This window comes from Typopeltis vanoorti, chromosome 4 (assembly GCF_054136105.1).
Source record: "Typopeltis vanoorti isolate ZY-2024b chromosome 4, IOZ_Tvanoo_1.0, whole genome shotgun sequence".
Taxonomy (NCBI): domain Eukaryota; kingdom Metazoa; phylum Arthropoda; class Arachnida; order Uropygi; family Thelyphonidae; genus Typopeltis; species Typopeltis vanoorti.
In genome coordinates, this window is record NC_143552.1 from 98,416,692 (window position 1) to 98,432,876 (window position 16,185).

Consider the following 16,185-nt stretch of genomic DNA (forward strand, 5'->3'; position numbering starts at 1 on the left):
CCGGAACAATAATAATAATAATAAAAAAAAAAAATCTGTCGCCATCATCCATGATCAACTGTTGCACCTTTACAACATAATTTTCTTTGAGAGCATATCTCTGGATGCCTATCAAAAGGCAATTATTATTGCCTTTCCTAAGCTAGGGAAGGATCCAAAATCTCCATAGCTACCATTCAATTACTCTTACCAGCTGCTTGTGCAAGATTGCAGAAAAAATGGTTAACTCATCTTTTTATGGTTTCTAGAGCAAAATGACACTTTTTCAGAACACAATCTGGCTTCCAAAAATATCATTCTATGATCTCTCTCTCTCTAGTGTGGCTGGAGGCATCCATTAGAGATGTTTTCCTAACATGCAAGCCTCGAGTATCAGTTTTCTTCAATATGTAAAAAGTATACAACACTGCTTGGAGATTTGGAATACTGACAGACCTACTCAATTTTGGTCTTAGTCAGTCTTCTTTTTTCAATAACTTCTTATCTAACCAAAGCTTCAAATTTCAACTGGAACTGCTCTCTCTCTCTCTCTCCTGACCATCTACCCAAGAGGAGAAAGTCCCATAATGTTCAGTTTTAAGTGTCATGTTTTTTTGCAATGAAGATCAACTTGATAACAGAAAACAACTTCCAACAGTAATAATGCCCTCTGTGTGAATGGGTTCATCTCCAATCATTCATTTAATGAGGGTCATAAAAAGACAGCTGCAGCAAGCCATTGACCATCTCTCAAAATCAGTGCTTGCAAATGGGTTCTGATTCTCAAAACAGAAAACAATTAGTGTACACTTTTGCTGCAGAAATGGTCTTCATCCTTAACATTAATCCTAATTGCATCAGAAGACAAGTTCTTTGGACTCTTTTGGGAGTAAACTCCAGTTTCCTCTCTCACTTGTCAGTTACAAGACAAGCACCATAAAGTAATGAACATCCTTCACACCCTGTCTTCCATCTCTTGGGGGTGCAAGACAGATGTTCTTTGCTCAGTCTGTATTGCACACCTATAAGATCAAAATTTTGTTTTGGATCACAGAGAACAGAACTATCCATCTGCCAGAGAAAGTATTCTATGATGACTGAACACTGTTCACCATCAATCCATGAGAATTGCACTTGGTACATTTCAGAAGACAGTTATTCCTAAGAATAACTATGTACAGACTAGGAATCACTGATTCTAGTCTGTACATAGTTATAGAGGTAAATAAACCACATTTTATCGCATCAACAGCTGTCTGTTATATGCAGCGAAAAATAAAATCCTTACCAGGCCACCCCGCATGGCTTACAATTTTTCATCCATGATAGGAGAATCTGTACAACATTCAACTGAAACAAGCTCTAGATATTGGGGGTAGAAGCATATGAATGTCACACTCTATCATGTAGTTTTTTTTTTCTTTCTGCCAGCTACTATTCCCCTCCTGTTGTCTGCCAGCCAACTCTTTGAAGCATTATCAAATTAAATGCTTTGATTTTGTACCTGTCAAGTGGACAGTTCAAAATTGAGCACTAGTGAGACTTTCTGCTGTCTTTCCAGACAGCCTAATTATCTGCTCAGATCCAACTAGATTGTAATAACCTTACAGCTGAGATGTATATTGTATCACTTGCTTTAAAATAAATAAGACCGCATCACTACCAAAGGTGCATACTATATACTGATTCACAGACTTCTTCACAGACAATAAGAAGACTATAGCTGCAGAACATCCAGTGCTCTATTGAATTAATGTTCTTTTTCAGTTATGAAAGCTATACTTGGATCTATGCAAAGTTGGATTCCAAGCCATCTTGGGATAAAGGAAACTGAGGCTGCAGATACTGCAGCTAGATTAGCTTGTTTCTCAAGCTTCCATATGCCTATATCCTACAATGATAACAGGCAGATTTTATCAGTCACAATGTCACTCTGGGTTTTAAAATTTACCACCTCATATACGAGGGTGGTCTGAAAAGTTCTTGGCCTTGACCATAGATGGCAACACTGTCGGCAAGATTTTCTTTTTTTCTAAGTTGGTACATATGTCATAAGCATCCATGTGAAATTGCAAGTCATTCTATCAAGTAGTTTGTTTTATACAGCTGCCTGAAGCAAAAGCGTTGTCTTTATCCATTGAAATGGATAAAATTGAATATCGTGCAGTTATAAAATTCTTTGTAAAAGGTTTAACGCCAAAAGAAAATCATTCGAAGTTCATAAAAGTTTATGGGTACTCTTCTCCTTCATTTTCGACAATTAAGAAATGGGCTGCCGAGTTTAAATGTAGCCATACCAGCCTTGAAGATGATCCACGTGAAGGATGTCCAAAAAGTGTAACAACACCAGAAATCATTGATCAGTATACGATATGGCATTGGATGACTGGTGAGTCAAAGTGCATGAAATTGCTGAGACTATAGGCATTTCAAAAGAAAGTGTAGGATCTATTTTGCACGAAGAACTGCAAATGAAAAGACTTTGCGCGAGATGGGTGCCATGCTTGCTCACAGCAGATCAAAAATGCACCCGGATGAAAATCTCTGAAAACAGTGCTTGGAGCATTTTAACAAGAATAAAACTGATTTTGTGTGTTGATTTATTACTATGGATGAGACTTGGATTTACCATTACACACCAGAATCCAAACAGCAGTCAAAACAGTGGACAGAAGTCTGTTGTTCAGAGCCAAAGAAGACAAAGTCTGTTCCATCAGCAGGAAAGGTCATAGCATCAGTGTTTAGGCATTAGTGCTAAAAGCATTTTGTTAATCAATTACCTTGAAAAGGATAAAACAATAACTGGGGAATATTATTCCGATCTTCTAACCAGACTAGACGAAAAAATTCATGAGAAAAGACCTGGTTTGCAGAAGAAAACCATCTTTCATCAGGACAATGCACCTGCCCACAAAGGTGTTTTGGCAATGGGAAAATTAAGGGATCTGCACTATGAATTGTTGGAACATCCACCCTATTCCCCAGATTTGGTTCCTTCTGACTTCTATCTCTTCCCAAAACTAAAACTCTTTCTTGCTAGTCAGCGTTTTTCTTCAAATCAAGAGGCGATTGCAGCTGTAGAGGGGTATTTTGCAGCTCTTACTGAGAACCATTACTGAGACGGGATGATGGCGCTGGAATAAATGTATGTCTTAAAGGAGATTATGTTGAAAAAAAAAAGTTTTTGAAATTATAAATTCGTTTTTTCATTGTTAGGCCGAGAACTTTTGAGACCACCCTCGTAAATTATATACTTAGTTTAACTTATTGTGTATATATGTGTTTAAAAACATATCTTTTTGTGTTTTATGAATTTTAATATTTTTTTTTATACCTTTTACATGTTTTACACACATCTTTTACATCTGATTTTCTATACTGAATTTTTTGTTTATGCTGTTTTACTTATTACCTTCTATACTTTTAAGAGCTGTTTCATTTATTTTTATATTTTATATATAGGTTTTATACCTGTACATGCCACTTATTTATTACATGTTCTGGCACAGCATGACTGTGCCAGATGCAGTTAAAATAATCTCTTTCACAGTTTGTTCTGTGTTATCCCTACTGTATTAATCTGCTAAATCCCCTCTCCACTAAAATCTATAAATTTACCTTTCCTCAATCTCTCCCCAATTATTCAAATCTTGATTATTGTCTTAGTTCACTTGTTTCCACATTGTGATTGAAACCAGTAACCAAATTCCATTGCTTTATACATTGGCACAGACACTTCATTATCTACTTTGTTAGTGTATTTTTCATATTGAATTATACTTGTTTGGGAATGCATGCAAGTTAATATGAAACTTTCATTAAATTCATTTACTTCTCTCATTTACAAACTTAATTATATTTAAAATGCTTCTAAATGCTTTCTGTATTAAAAGAATTGGAGGATTTATAATTTGTTTTAATCTTGTGCTTATTCTTAGATTAAACTTGCCAAGAGATTATATTTTTATACTTTATCCAAGTGTATGCACATAAAGTTTGTATGCTAAATATATTCATGACTAGGCTACTTGTATATACACTGCTTGGAAAGAAGTCAATGGACACTGTTGATAATATTATTAGTTATATAATTTGTGATGTCGAACTCTGCCATTTGTAATTATCTTTGTTTAGTATGTAATTTTATCTTCATTGTTTAGTTACTCTTATCACTAATGAATTCCCCCCCCCCTAAATTGATATCTTTGTCTGCTTGAGCTTAAGTTAAATTCCTTTGGAGACGGTAACCTCTATCCTTGCCTAAAATGTTCTAATCTTAAAACTCGCATCTGATACTATTACTTGACCTTAGTCTTAGTCTGCTTGTAATCTGCTTAACTAACCCCCCCCCCCACATCGTAAAACAGTGTTATATGTGGTACGCGTACCCCCCCCCCCCATTTTCCAACCAATCATGGCCTTTTATATCATTTGACGTCCCTTGTCTTACCATCCAAACTTCCCGGATTTTCCAGAAGCACCCTGACGTCACCTACACTTACTTTAGGTCTTGGTGGCAAAACTCCTATATTTCAGTGACATGTTAGAGATTATTGTTCACCTTCAGCTCCTGCATAATCCTGTCTAATCCTTTTAGTTACATATACTTGTAGTTCTACATTGTTATTTTCACAATATAATACAAAGTTTAATACATTAGATCAGGTTATATACACTTCTAATTTTTTATATTTTATAACCTATGTAAAATTTTTTTTACAACACTCCTATGAACAAGGTGTATCATACCATATAATGAATCACATGTGTGTAGCCAGCATGAATTGGAGGAGTGATGCTCCTAAGTTAGTGCATGAGAATGAACTTTTTCTTTTCTTAAGAAGTTTGGAATGATTAAATTTATCTCTATCTTTTTTTAAAAAAATAGTCATTCTTCTTTTTTAACTTAATATTAAACTGAAATATTAACCTGCATACTCCTATAGAATTTTCTGTATTTGCCAAAAGACAGCTTTCTTTCTTTCTTTCTGAAAAACTTGGCTGTACATGATTCAACATTCTTGTGGTGAAGCATACATTGTTCATATGAAGTTTTAAAATCCATTAAAAAAAAAAAAACGTCCACATGCCGACCATTTTTATGCTCGATGTCACTCAGATGTAGATTTGTATGGACAAAATGGACAAAAGGAAAGATTAAAGTGGCTGTACTTCTCACTGTTTTTTGAACAATATGAAATGGTCATCTGTCTTGCTTCAGAGACATTCTCTTGTTAAGGATGTTTTAAGGAATCCTATGATCTCATGGTACTTTACATTCATATACCAGCCACTGAATTAGAAACCTTTTATGCAAATGTATGTAAACGTCACATATGCAGTGTGTGCAAAATGCATTAAAAATGCTGCTGGTCAGTAATCATCAATAGTGTCAATTCAAAATTGTGGCTCCAACTGTATGGCTGGAGCCACGATTTTGAATAACGTGGATTAGAGCAGGTTATATAACCCACATTATTATCACCAGCCCTCCATGGAGTTTACTGATTGTGGGGAGATTTGTGCTCTCATGCAAAAAGATCGTTGAGCACTGCACTCCACTCAGCAACCACTCTCCATGCAAAGAACGTACTCACATCTTCCTTATACAGCTTCCAGGTATGGCTTCTTGTTTGACCCATCACTCTCTACTCTATGAAGATTCTCCTACACATTAATCTGATAACAACCCCTTACCAACTTATATATTTTAATCATATCCACCTTTATTTACAAGATTCTGCAAATTGCATTCCCTCAATCTGTCCAGATTTTTGATTTAGTGGTTTCTATAGACCTGAAACCAATAATGAACCTTCTCTGATCCCCTTGAAAACCCAATATCCAAATTTGCATACTGTAGTCCATATGCAGCTTGATTAAAGTATTATACAAGAATCTGACCACAAAAGTTTGGAAATTAATATTAATGTTAACAGAAACATAACATCAAATAATATAATAATTGTATCTTTTTCATTATTCCTGTCACATGATTATTTAAGAAAGTGTTACTAATTTTATTTATATTTTTCCCCAGATAACTGATATCCTGGAGAAGGCCTGGAATGAGATGAATCAGAATACCCGAAATATAATCCAAGAGCAGGTTTATAATTAATTTTCTTATCCTTTTAAGAGCACTCATGAAAATCGTTACATTTAATATTTAAAATGTAAATCAGGACTCAATCCTTTTCTCTTGATACATATCTGAAGTTAAAGTTATCCATTTAAATAGAAGTTTCATTTTGAATAATCTGTTGACTCTGAGAACTTGTAACTGACTATCTAAACCAGCATGCTGACTATTAGAAGGATCTTGTATTTGTTATATTGAAATTTGTTACTGATTACAAAATAATTTGCACCAGACACAGGTATTTCAAATTTGGAAATGGAGAAACTTGATGTACACAGCAAGTATAGAGAAAACAAACTTGACAATAAAATTTCACAATCTTTTTATTGAAAAATTAATTTTTTTTTCTTCAAAATAACATTCATCACATGTATAGAAAAAAAAAAAGAAGTAATATTTTTGAAATAGGCTTCCATATAAAAAGCTGGCTTTTCTTCTAACAGAACAATACTATTTTTCTGTTTCTTCTCTTCAGCACATACATGTCTTCACTGTTTTTGGTTGGAGGTATAGATTTCAAATGTAATTGTGAAGAATAGATCTTTCATTTATTTTCTATCTGGCATATTTACAATCAAAAATTTCCTAAATTTTAGAGATTTTGTATTGGAATTGATTTTTTCACATTATAGTAATAGGTGTATTGTATACTACTATTATAATTCAGGTCTCCATGGAGTCAAATAACTCATTGTGGGAGGCCTTTTCTAGAAAACAGTATCATACCACTTGTGAGAAGTTTTTTCACTTGCTTATACTATAAATTAAAGATATCAAGAAATTATATACTTAGTTTAATTCTTTATCCAAGTGTAAGCAAACAAAGTTTGTGCGTGAAGTATTTTCAGGACTAGGGAAACTCATATAAGGAAGCTAAGACTTCACATCACTTGCCTTAGTATAATAATAATAATTTCTTGATATCTTCAATTTATATCATACCACTCATTGACCTTTTGTGCTCTCATCGCTCCATCAGGCAAAGCATTCCACAGCTCAATCACCCTCCATGCAAAGTAACCACTCCTCACCCTTTTGCCCACAGCTCCCTTTCATAACTTCCAGGGATGGCCTCTTGTCCTTGCTCCCTCCCCCTGTTCCACCAAGTGAAAGACCTCCCCCAGTGTCAATCTTGTAACTTCCTCTCAACAGTTTAAAAGTCCCAATCATATCACCTCTCCTTCTTCTATCTACCAAACTCTGTAGTCCACATTCCCTCATCCTGTCCTCATAACTAACATTGTACAGTGTCCTGAAACCATCTGTTATCTGCCTCTGTACCTTTTTCGCAGTTAATTTATCCCCTTCAAATTCTTGGGACCAAATTTAAGAACAATGGTCCAAGTGTTCGGATCAGGGCTTTTTACAATGGAATGACAACTCTTTATTATTATTATTTGACACCTCCAGGGAGTCCAAAGATTCATTGAGGGAAGGCACTTACTCTACAACTTTGTCTCCACCACTCAACCTCATCCACCAACTACATCTACACCAATGCCATCTACTGTCCACTACCACCATGACTAATATTTTCACAGACAATCACAAATATCCATGCCTACGGCAGGATTCGAACCCACAGCCTTTTGGCTGGAGAGCAGATACACTAACCATTCAGCCAACCAGGCCAGGCAATGTCTGCAGTTCAGCATCCTTCTCAGTATGCAGCAATCCTCTGGGAGGAAGTAGGGGAGGCAAGAGGAATCCTCTAGTCTCCACTTCTTACTCAAGTACAGCTCCTCCAACCGAATATGCAGCTTCTCTTTAATGTATCCTAAACTTCAAGATTTTACATTTTGCTACATTAAACTGATACACCCATTCATTTGCATCATCTGTTCAGTTTATTCAAATCCTCTTGCAGGGCTTCCACATCTGCACTATTACTTATAACCCTTGCTGGCATCACACCATATGGAAACAACTGAATACCTCCCCCCCCCCCCAATAATCCAACTGGTTCCTGTGGGACCCAAATTATAACCTTCTGCCTCCTTGATATTTCCCCACCATTCACAACTCTCTGATACCTATCAGATAGCCAATCCTGAACCCAGTTCACTAACCTGACATCTAAATCCATGTGCTGCAAACTTAAATATCAGCTTATCATGTGCCACCTTGCCAAATGCCGTTGCAAAATCTAAAAAAAAAAAAAAATGGTAGAATACTCCTTTCCCCCCTCATCAACTGCTCTTTTTACATTATAAAAGGCAATCATATTACTAAAGCAAGAGTGCCCCTTAACAAATCCATGTTGATTCTCATAGATAACATTACCCTCATCTGCCCAATGCTGTATATGGTCCCTCACTAATTTCTCCAAGATCTTAACAACTACTGATGAAACACAAACTGGTCTATAATTTGACACTTCCAGTCTGCTATTGCCCTTATGCAGTGGCACTATCTTACCCTCCTTCCACTCCTTGGTTACCTTTCCTGTGGTCAGACTTTCATTGAAAAGGCAGGTCAATGGAGCTGTCAGTTCTTTAGCACATTCTCTCTAAACCTGTGGCAAAATTTCATCCAGTCCCACTGCTTTTATTGACATCCAGTTTACTCAGTATTTGAAACACACTCTCCTTTAAACCTCAAACCTGCCCTATCCCTTTAATATTAAAACCTACTTCTCCAGGATGAAATACTCCAATAAGTTGTTCATTGAACAACTCCACTATGTCCTCTGCATCAGTCACTCTATTCCCATTTTCCCATTATTTCCAAGGATTTTCTTTGGATCTAATCAGGATTTTAGGGCCAATCTCTTCTCATATTTCAGTTTTGCCTTCCTTACCACACTAGTCACTCTCCTGCCTAAGTCTTATATTCTTCATGCACCTACTCCCCACTCCTCTCCTTATATTTCTTCCATAACCTCTTTTTTACCTGCAGCTCCTGTTTAATATTGTTTGTCATCCACTTTACACCAAATTGTGTCCTCTTCTTCACTCGTGGAATACATCTTACTATTGCTGCTAACAAATATTCCTTCACAATTTCCAAAGCACTAATGATATCTAGCCCTTCCAATTCCTCCAACTGCCCAAATTGATATTTAACACATTATGATCACCTGCATTATAATGCCACATACATGCCTTCTCTTTGATACTTCTGCATGTCTATTCATCTTCCAAGTCAAAACAACATGGTCACTCGCTAACTGGGACCAGAGATGGCGTCTCAGTTATAATCAGCTCTTCTGATGATATGATCAAATTCAAAACTCTTGAACATTGTGTTCTTTCTATTACATGTTGCCTAAGATTTTTCCCTCAAGAATTCTAGAGATTCCATTCCCTTATTACTACATGCAGTTTCCTCTTCCCAGTTTCTACCGCTGTAATTAAAATCTCCCATAATAATCATTCTTCTTGCACTTGCCAAGCTCAACTGCTTAAACATCTCTTCTCCTCACCCTCTATGATTCCTTGCTTCTAGCAACACCCCACTAAATAGCCTGTCTTGCTTACCTCTACCTCACACCATATGCTTTCAAAACCATTAGTGCCATTGCCCTCCAAAGTCTCCACTCTCATATGTCAGGACTTATAAGTAGTACTCCATCCTGTTTTCTCTGTCATACCACAGGATTGTTGATTCATCAGTACACACTCATTGGTTGGATACATAATTAGAATACATATTACTAATTATTAAAGGTGCCAGGAAATTATATTCTTGGTTTAATCCTTTATCCAAGTGTAAGCAATGTTTGTGCATGAAGTAGCTTCGCTACTGGACTACTTGTATATAGAGGTTAATGACTTCACATCAATTGCCTTAGTATCCCATAATGCAAAGTACACACCCTTTAAGATGTGTATAATGTAATGCATTATGAAAAAGGGCTACTACTCAGACTAGTTTAGACCTTAATTGAAGTCTCATTCTCATCAGTGGGAGCCAGACCCAGGTATCTTAGTATCAACTTTGGTATCTCTTCTGATCTGGCTTCCACTGATGAGGCCTCAATAAAGGTCAAAACCACTCTGGGTAGTGTCCCTTCCCATAATGTATTGCATTATACACATCTATCTCATAATGCATTATAGGATACTAAGTTATTAAAAACAACACGTAAGTCCACAGTAATAACTTTAATTAATAAATAAGGGTAGATATTTCGTACTAAAAATAATAGTACATCTTCAGTGTTACAAACAGATAGGAATAGAATACAAGTAACGAATATTCGGTGGATCACCTATTAAAATACAATGTTGTCGCAAGATAGGAAATGAAAGAAATTAATAAATTAATATTTAAGATAATTAGTTTTTTAATGATTATATAAAATAAGTCTCCCAGATCTTCAAGAGAGAGAGAGAGAGAGAGAAGCAATCATTTTGATTTAAATTCGGTCGGTGTAAAAAGCTTCACAACTTTCTTTAAAGAGGCGTTCATATTTGAACCTGCATCTATGAAGTAGAATAGCTTTATCCCGCTGGATATTATGGGTAGTGGTAATACTGTGTTGTGCTAGACCAGACTTCTGAGGTTTGTTGTAATCAATATAATATTGATGTTCTTTAATTCTTTTTTCCACAGAACAGCCAGTTTGTCCAAAATAAGAAACATCGCATTCACAAGGAATTTTGTAAATGCCAGCCAAAGACAGAGATGAGTTTATCTTTTGTAGAAGGCAATAAGGAAGAAATTTTGTTGATAGGAATATAAGTGGGAATCAATTGGTACTTTTTTAAAATTATACCTATAGGTTCTGAGATTCCTGGAATGTAGGAGATTGGAACTCTGTGAACTGTTGATGAAACCTTAGGTATTGGAACATAAGATTCAATTATCTGAATTCAATTGACTTAATTCAATTAAGTTGAAGGTACTGCCATGGATAGTCCTTTGTCTCCACCTTTGGCTAACTATTTTTTGAAACAATTCGAAGAGACTATGTTTTCATCCATTCGCCCTCAACCATCTCTTTGATATCATTATGTCGATGATGTTTTTGCCATTTGGTCACATACTGAAGATGAGCTTTCCACCTTTCTACAACAGATAAATAGCCTTCATCCTCATATCCAATTCACCATGGAAAAGGAAAATTCTGGTACTTTATCATTTTTGGACATCCTGCTTACTCGAACTTCTTCTGGTACCTTATCTACAAGCATCTTTCGAAAGCCCACATTTACTGGCAGATACATTCATAAAATGTCTGCTCACCATACATCTCAAAAATTTGGCATTCTTAAATCTCTAATTAATAGGGCACATAAAGTTTGCTCTTCTCCAGAAATCTTACAACAAGAACTTTCCATCATTAAAAAGTTAATGGTATCTAATAATTATCACCCTAATCAAATCCAACAGATAATTGAATCTTATGTTCCAATACCTAAGGTTTCATCAACAGTTCGCAGAATTCCAATCCCCTACATTCCAGGAATCTCAGAACCTATAGGTATAATTTTAAAAAAGTACCAATTGATTCCCACTCATATTCCTATCAACAAAATTTCTTCCTTGTTGCCTTCTACAAAAGATAAACTGTCATCTCTGTCTTTGGCTGGCATTTACAAAATTCCTTGTGAATGCAATGTTTTTTCTTATTTTGGACAAATTGGCCGTTCTGTGGAAAAAAGAATTGAAGAACATCAATATTATATTGATTACAACAAACCTCAGAAGTCTGGTCTAGCACAACACAGTATTACCACTACCCATGACATCCAGTGGGATAAAGCTATTCTACTTCATAGATGCAGGTTCAAATATGAACGCCTCTTTAAAGAAAGTTGTGAAGCTTTTTACACCGACCGAATTTAAATCAAAATGATTGCCTCTCTCTCTCTCTCTTGAAGATCTGGGAGCTTTGATTTTATGTAATCATTAAAAAACTAATTATCTTAAATATTAATTTCTTTCATTTCCTAGCTTGCGACAACATTGTATTTTAATAGGTGATCCACCGAATATTCGTTACTTGTATTCTATTCCTATCTGTTTGTAACATTGAAGACGTACTATTATTTTTAGTACGAAATATCTACCTTATTTATTAATTAAAGTTATTACTGTGGACTTACGTGTTGTTTTTAATAATTATATTATGCCACAGGTCCCTCTAAAAATAATAGGATACTAAGGCAATTTATGTGAAGTCATTAGCCTTTGTATACAAATAGTCCAGTCATAAAAATACTTAGTGTGCAAATATTGTTTGCTTACAGTTGGATAAAGGATTAAACCAAGAATATAATTTCTTGATATCTTTAATATATAGTATAACTAAATGAAAAAACCAAACAAAAAAACTTGCAACAAAAAAATGCAGTCAATTTTCAAACCTGTTGACATTTGAAATCAAATGTCACCAGGAAGGGAGAGTCAAGGAAGGAAACGGCACCTCATTGAAAGGAAGCATTACCAAGGTAGCACATTCTTACTAAACCACTTATCTTTTTATAGCTGTAAACTAATTTTTCTTCAGAATCTCATATATGAGTACTCATGGAGATGTTGTGTATACTTAGTTATATACATTAGTTTTACATGGCATCTATGTACATAAATAACAACTGTGCCTTAAACTGATTCAATGTGTCTACATTTACAACACACTCAGGCAATGCATTCCATTCGCCAACCACTCTCCATGTAAAGGACCTGCTCCTCACTCCTTTGCTCACACCCTCCTTATACAGTTTCCAGGGATTCCCCCCCCCCCCCTCCTATTCATGAAGCGTTGCAATTTACATACTCTCAATCTGTCCTTGTACTCCACATTCCAAAGACCACTGACCACCTTTGTGAATCTTCTCTGGATCCCTTTCTAATATCCTTTTCACCTTGAAAACCCTTTATACAGTGGCATCGTAAGCTCTTTATTTCTGCATGTCAGGGTCCTCTGCATCATTGCCATTATCTAATGTGATGTCCTCACAAACTGTGTGATTTGGCCCCTGAATTTCGGGTCCTTGTTCACCACCACCACCTCCAGATCTCTCATCTCCTCTATGTTCTTTAAAGTTACCCTACCAAGTGTATACTTTGGATCCCCTCATTGCTTACCAATTTTCAAAACCGTGACTTTGACTCTCTGTGACTCAGCATTGCTCTCCCCAATTTTGCATCATCTGCAAACAGCTGCATATCACCAGTTAAACCCATCATTAATATACAAATTTAACAACCACCACTAGTGACCTTCCTCTTTCAGGATACTGCACTCCCAATACAATTTTCAATATACAATTTTCTGATACCTACCTGACAGCCTGTCACCAATCCAACTCAGAAGTCTTATCCAATCCCATCCATTTCAGTTTATTTAACAGCTTGCCATATGGCAATCTATCAAAAGTTTCTGCAAAATTAGTATACTACTGTATATGCATCTTCCTTGTCCAAGACATTTGTCACCTTGTTATAGTACATAAGTTAGTAAAACATGATCTCCCTTTAATAAACCATGCTGATTGCCACAGAGAATATTGCTGTTATCAACCCATTACTGTATCCTTCTTTTTTTCTCTCTCTCTCTCTCTCGTACTTTCACAATTCCAGATATACAGATTGGCCTATAATTTGTAGCCATAGCTTTATCACCACCTTTATTCAGTGGAACAATTTTGTCTTTTCCCCACTCCCTTGGAACCTGTGCTGTTGTAAGACTCTTATTACTGCCAATTCCCTGGAAAGACGTGTGGCATTATGTCATCAAATCTTACTGACATGAAGTTCATTTACTTCTCAAATACCTCCTGCTCACTTACATTTAAGCTATCCTCTCCTATGTCCTCTACATTTACGTTCATGATTTCACTCTGAGAATGAAAAATCCTTATAAATTGATCACTAAATACTTCAATGTCTTCTGTAGCTGTTACCATTCTACCATCTTCATCCATTAACATCATCTTACCATAATTATTCTTTCTTCTACTTGCTACATATCTAAAAACAACTCTCTAGGGTTTTTTTTGCCTGATTTTCTAATTTCTGCTCATACTGCACTTTTGTTGACCTAACTGGGCCACTCTCCTGACTTGTTCTTTATACACGTCATGTAACTAATTATTATCATTATTCATCTTGTGCTCCCTCCAAAGTGCCTTCTTCCAAATTTCATTCTTAAGCTCCTCATTCATCCATTTTATACCTACCTTATTCAGCCTTTTAAACATTCACACATTGATGCTGTTATGTATTTCTTTGTCAGTTTCCATGCAGCATTTATTTCCTTACTGCTCAACTCCTCATTCTATGCTATAGTTCCAAGCTGTCTCCTCAGCTTGTCATAATCACCAGCCTTGTACTTCTACATATATCCTTTCCTCAAAAAAGTCTGCATATGGTTAGCCACAACCTAAGTGATCACTTCATGATCACTCTTGCCAACTGGAGGAAAGGCAAGGCAATGTCTACATTTTGAAATGTACACTCCATTTTGTCTTCTAAAATTATTTTATAAAGTTCAGTATGGCTGAATATGGTTATTAGTTTTTATTGCACTGAACTGGCCACATGAGCCAGCTGTGACACATAGTCATCATGATAATCTGACCTTTAAGTGGATAAAGTGGTAGTTGTAAGTGTAGAGCTTTGTTCACCTTTAATCCTGTCAGTAAGATAAAATAAGTCACTTTTGATGATGGATTGGTTTAGATTTAAAAAATAATGTTGTGTAACTTGTGAAAAAAAAATCTTTCCAGTCTTGACTACTAACTCCTAAGCCTTTTATTGGTTCTCTTTTTTTGCCAGTTTTCTCTTTTGTGCACCATAGTTAAACACATTTCATCTTAGGATCTGAAAATAGAAGCAAAAATTTAAAAAGCATAAAAGACTATGAATCGTATTTATAATGATTAGAAAAACACAAATTCATGCAGAAAAACCTTGGTAAGACAGTCAAACATACTGAACTCTAGTTCTATATTTGATGTCATCAAACTTTTAGACTTTAGTTACTTGCATAACAAAGAAAATGTTTAATAATTCGGAATAAAATTCTTATCTGCAGAAACACGGCTAAGGACAATTACAAAAATTGACTAAAGTTGAGTGTGGCAATAAAAGAGTTGAGGAAATGATAGCTGGGGGGGGACCCTCTGTGGTGCCCCCCCTTCCCTTGATGCCCTAAGCATGTACTTATTTTGCTTAATGGTTAATCCAGCACTGATGGGGGATTAGATAATAGATTAGCAAGTTAGATAGGAGGAACTGTCAAATGGGATCCCTGCAGCATGAGTGGCATGCTGCAGGGATCCCATTTGTACCTTTGTGGTATGATTTGAATAGACTGTGGGAACTACCAGTTCCATATTATTGCACAATATGAAATTTGAAATTTCGAAGGCAAGGATGGAATGAATGTATACAATTGGTAGGAGTTTTTTTGAAGGTAGTTGAGGAGTAAGGATCTAGATTAATTTAAGAGCTACATTGCTAATTATGAGGATGACAGTGGATTATAGCAGTGAAGAGAACTTTGACATGTATGTGGGTGTTCTGGGTGTGTGCCATACGTCCAGAAAATTCACAAAGAAATAATTTCTGAGCAGTTATTTGAATTTTTTTTATTATTTATATAATTTATTTAAATGAAAGTCATGAACTGTTACAAATATCAAAAGCTATTCACAATGTGACTGTAAAATCAGAAGACCGTGTTGCCATCAAAGCATGCCTTATATACGAAGAATGCAATGATTTCCTATGCAGAGCTTATGAGGCATCTGCATGCAGTTTTAACAACTGAAGATGAGCAGAAACTAAGCAGCAGACTTGCTGGCACATTTTCACTGACTGAAATTTGCATGGGAATTGAAGGTGTGCAGGCTCTCAACAGATCTTTACTTAATTCTACTTAGTAAATTACCTAAAGCTGAGAAGGAAAGTGCAGTTAGTTATTCCTTGTGGTCTTCTGATAAACTTTTTTTTTCTTCTTCTTTTTTTTTTTTATCCTTTTCGTCAACTTAAAACAGTGAAGATAATTTGTGTACACCTTCTTGAACATTGGGATAATTTAAAAATTGTTGGATTGAAAAGGGGAAAAAAAAATCTCCATCAAATTTACATAGTATTTATATCTTGGA

The 16,185-nt window shown here is 35.6% G+C and overlaps 1 protein-coding gene across 1 annotated transcript in view; it reads left to right on the forward strand.

Moving 5' to 3' along the window:
• The window catches only part of LOC150107540 (tetraspanin-9-like), a 176,910-nt gene that overhangs the window by 131,611 nt on the left and 29,114 nt on the right, over positions 1-16,185 (forward strand). The window contains exon 6 of the mRNA XM_090391943.1: positions 6,020-6,088. Within this exon, the coding sequence (XP_090248069.1) occupies positions 6,020-6,088 (69 nt within the window). The remainder of the gene's footprint in view (positions 1-6,019; positions 6,089-16,185) is intronic.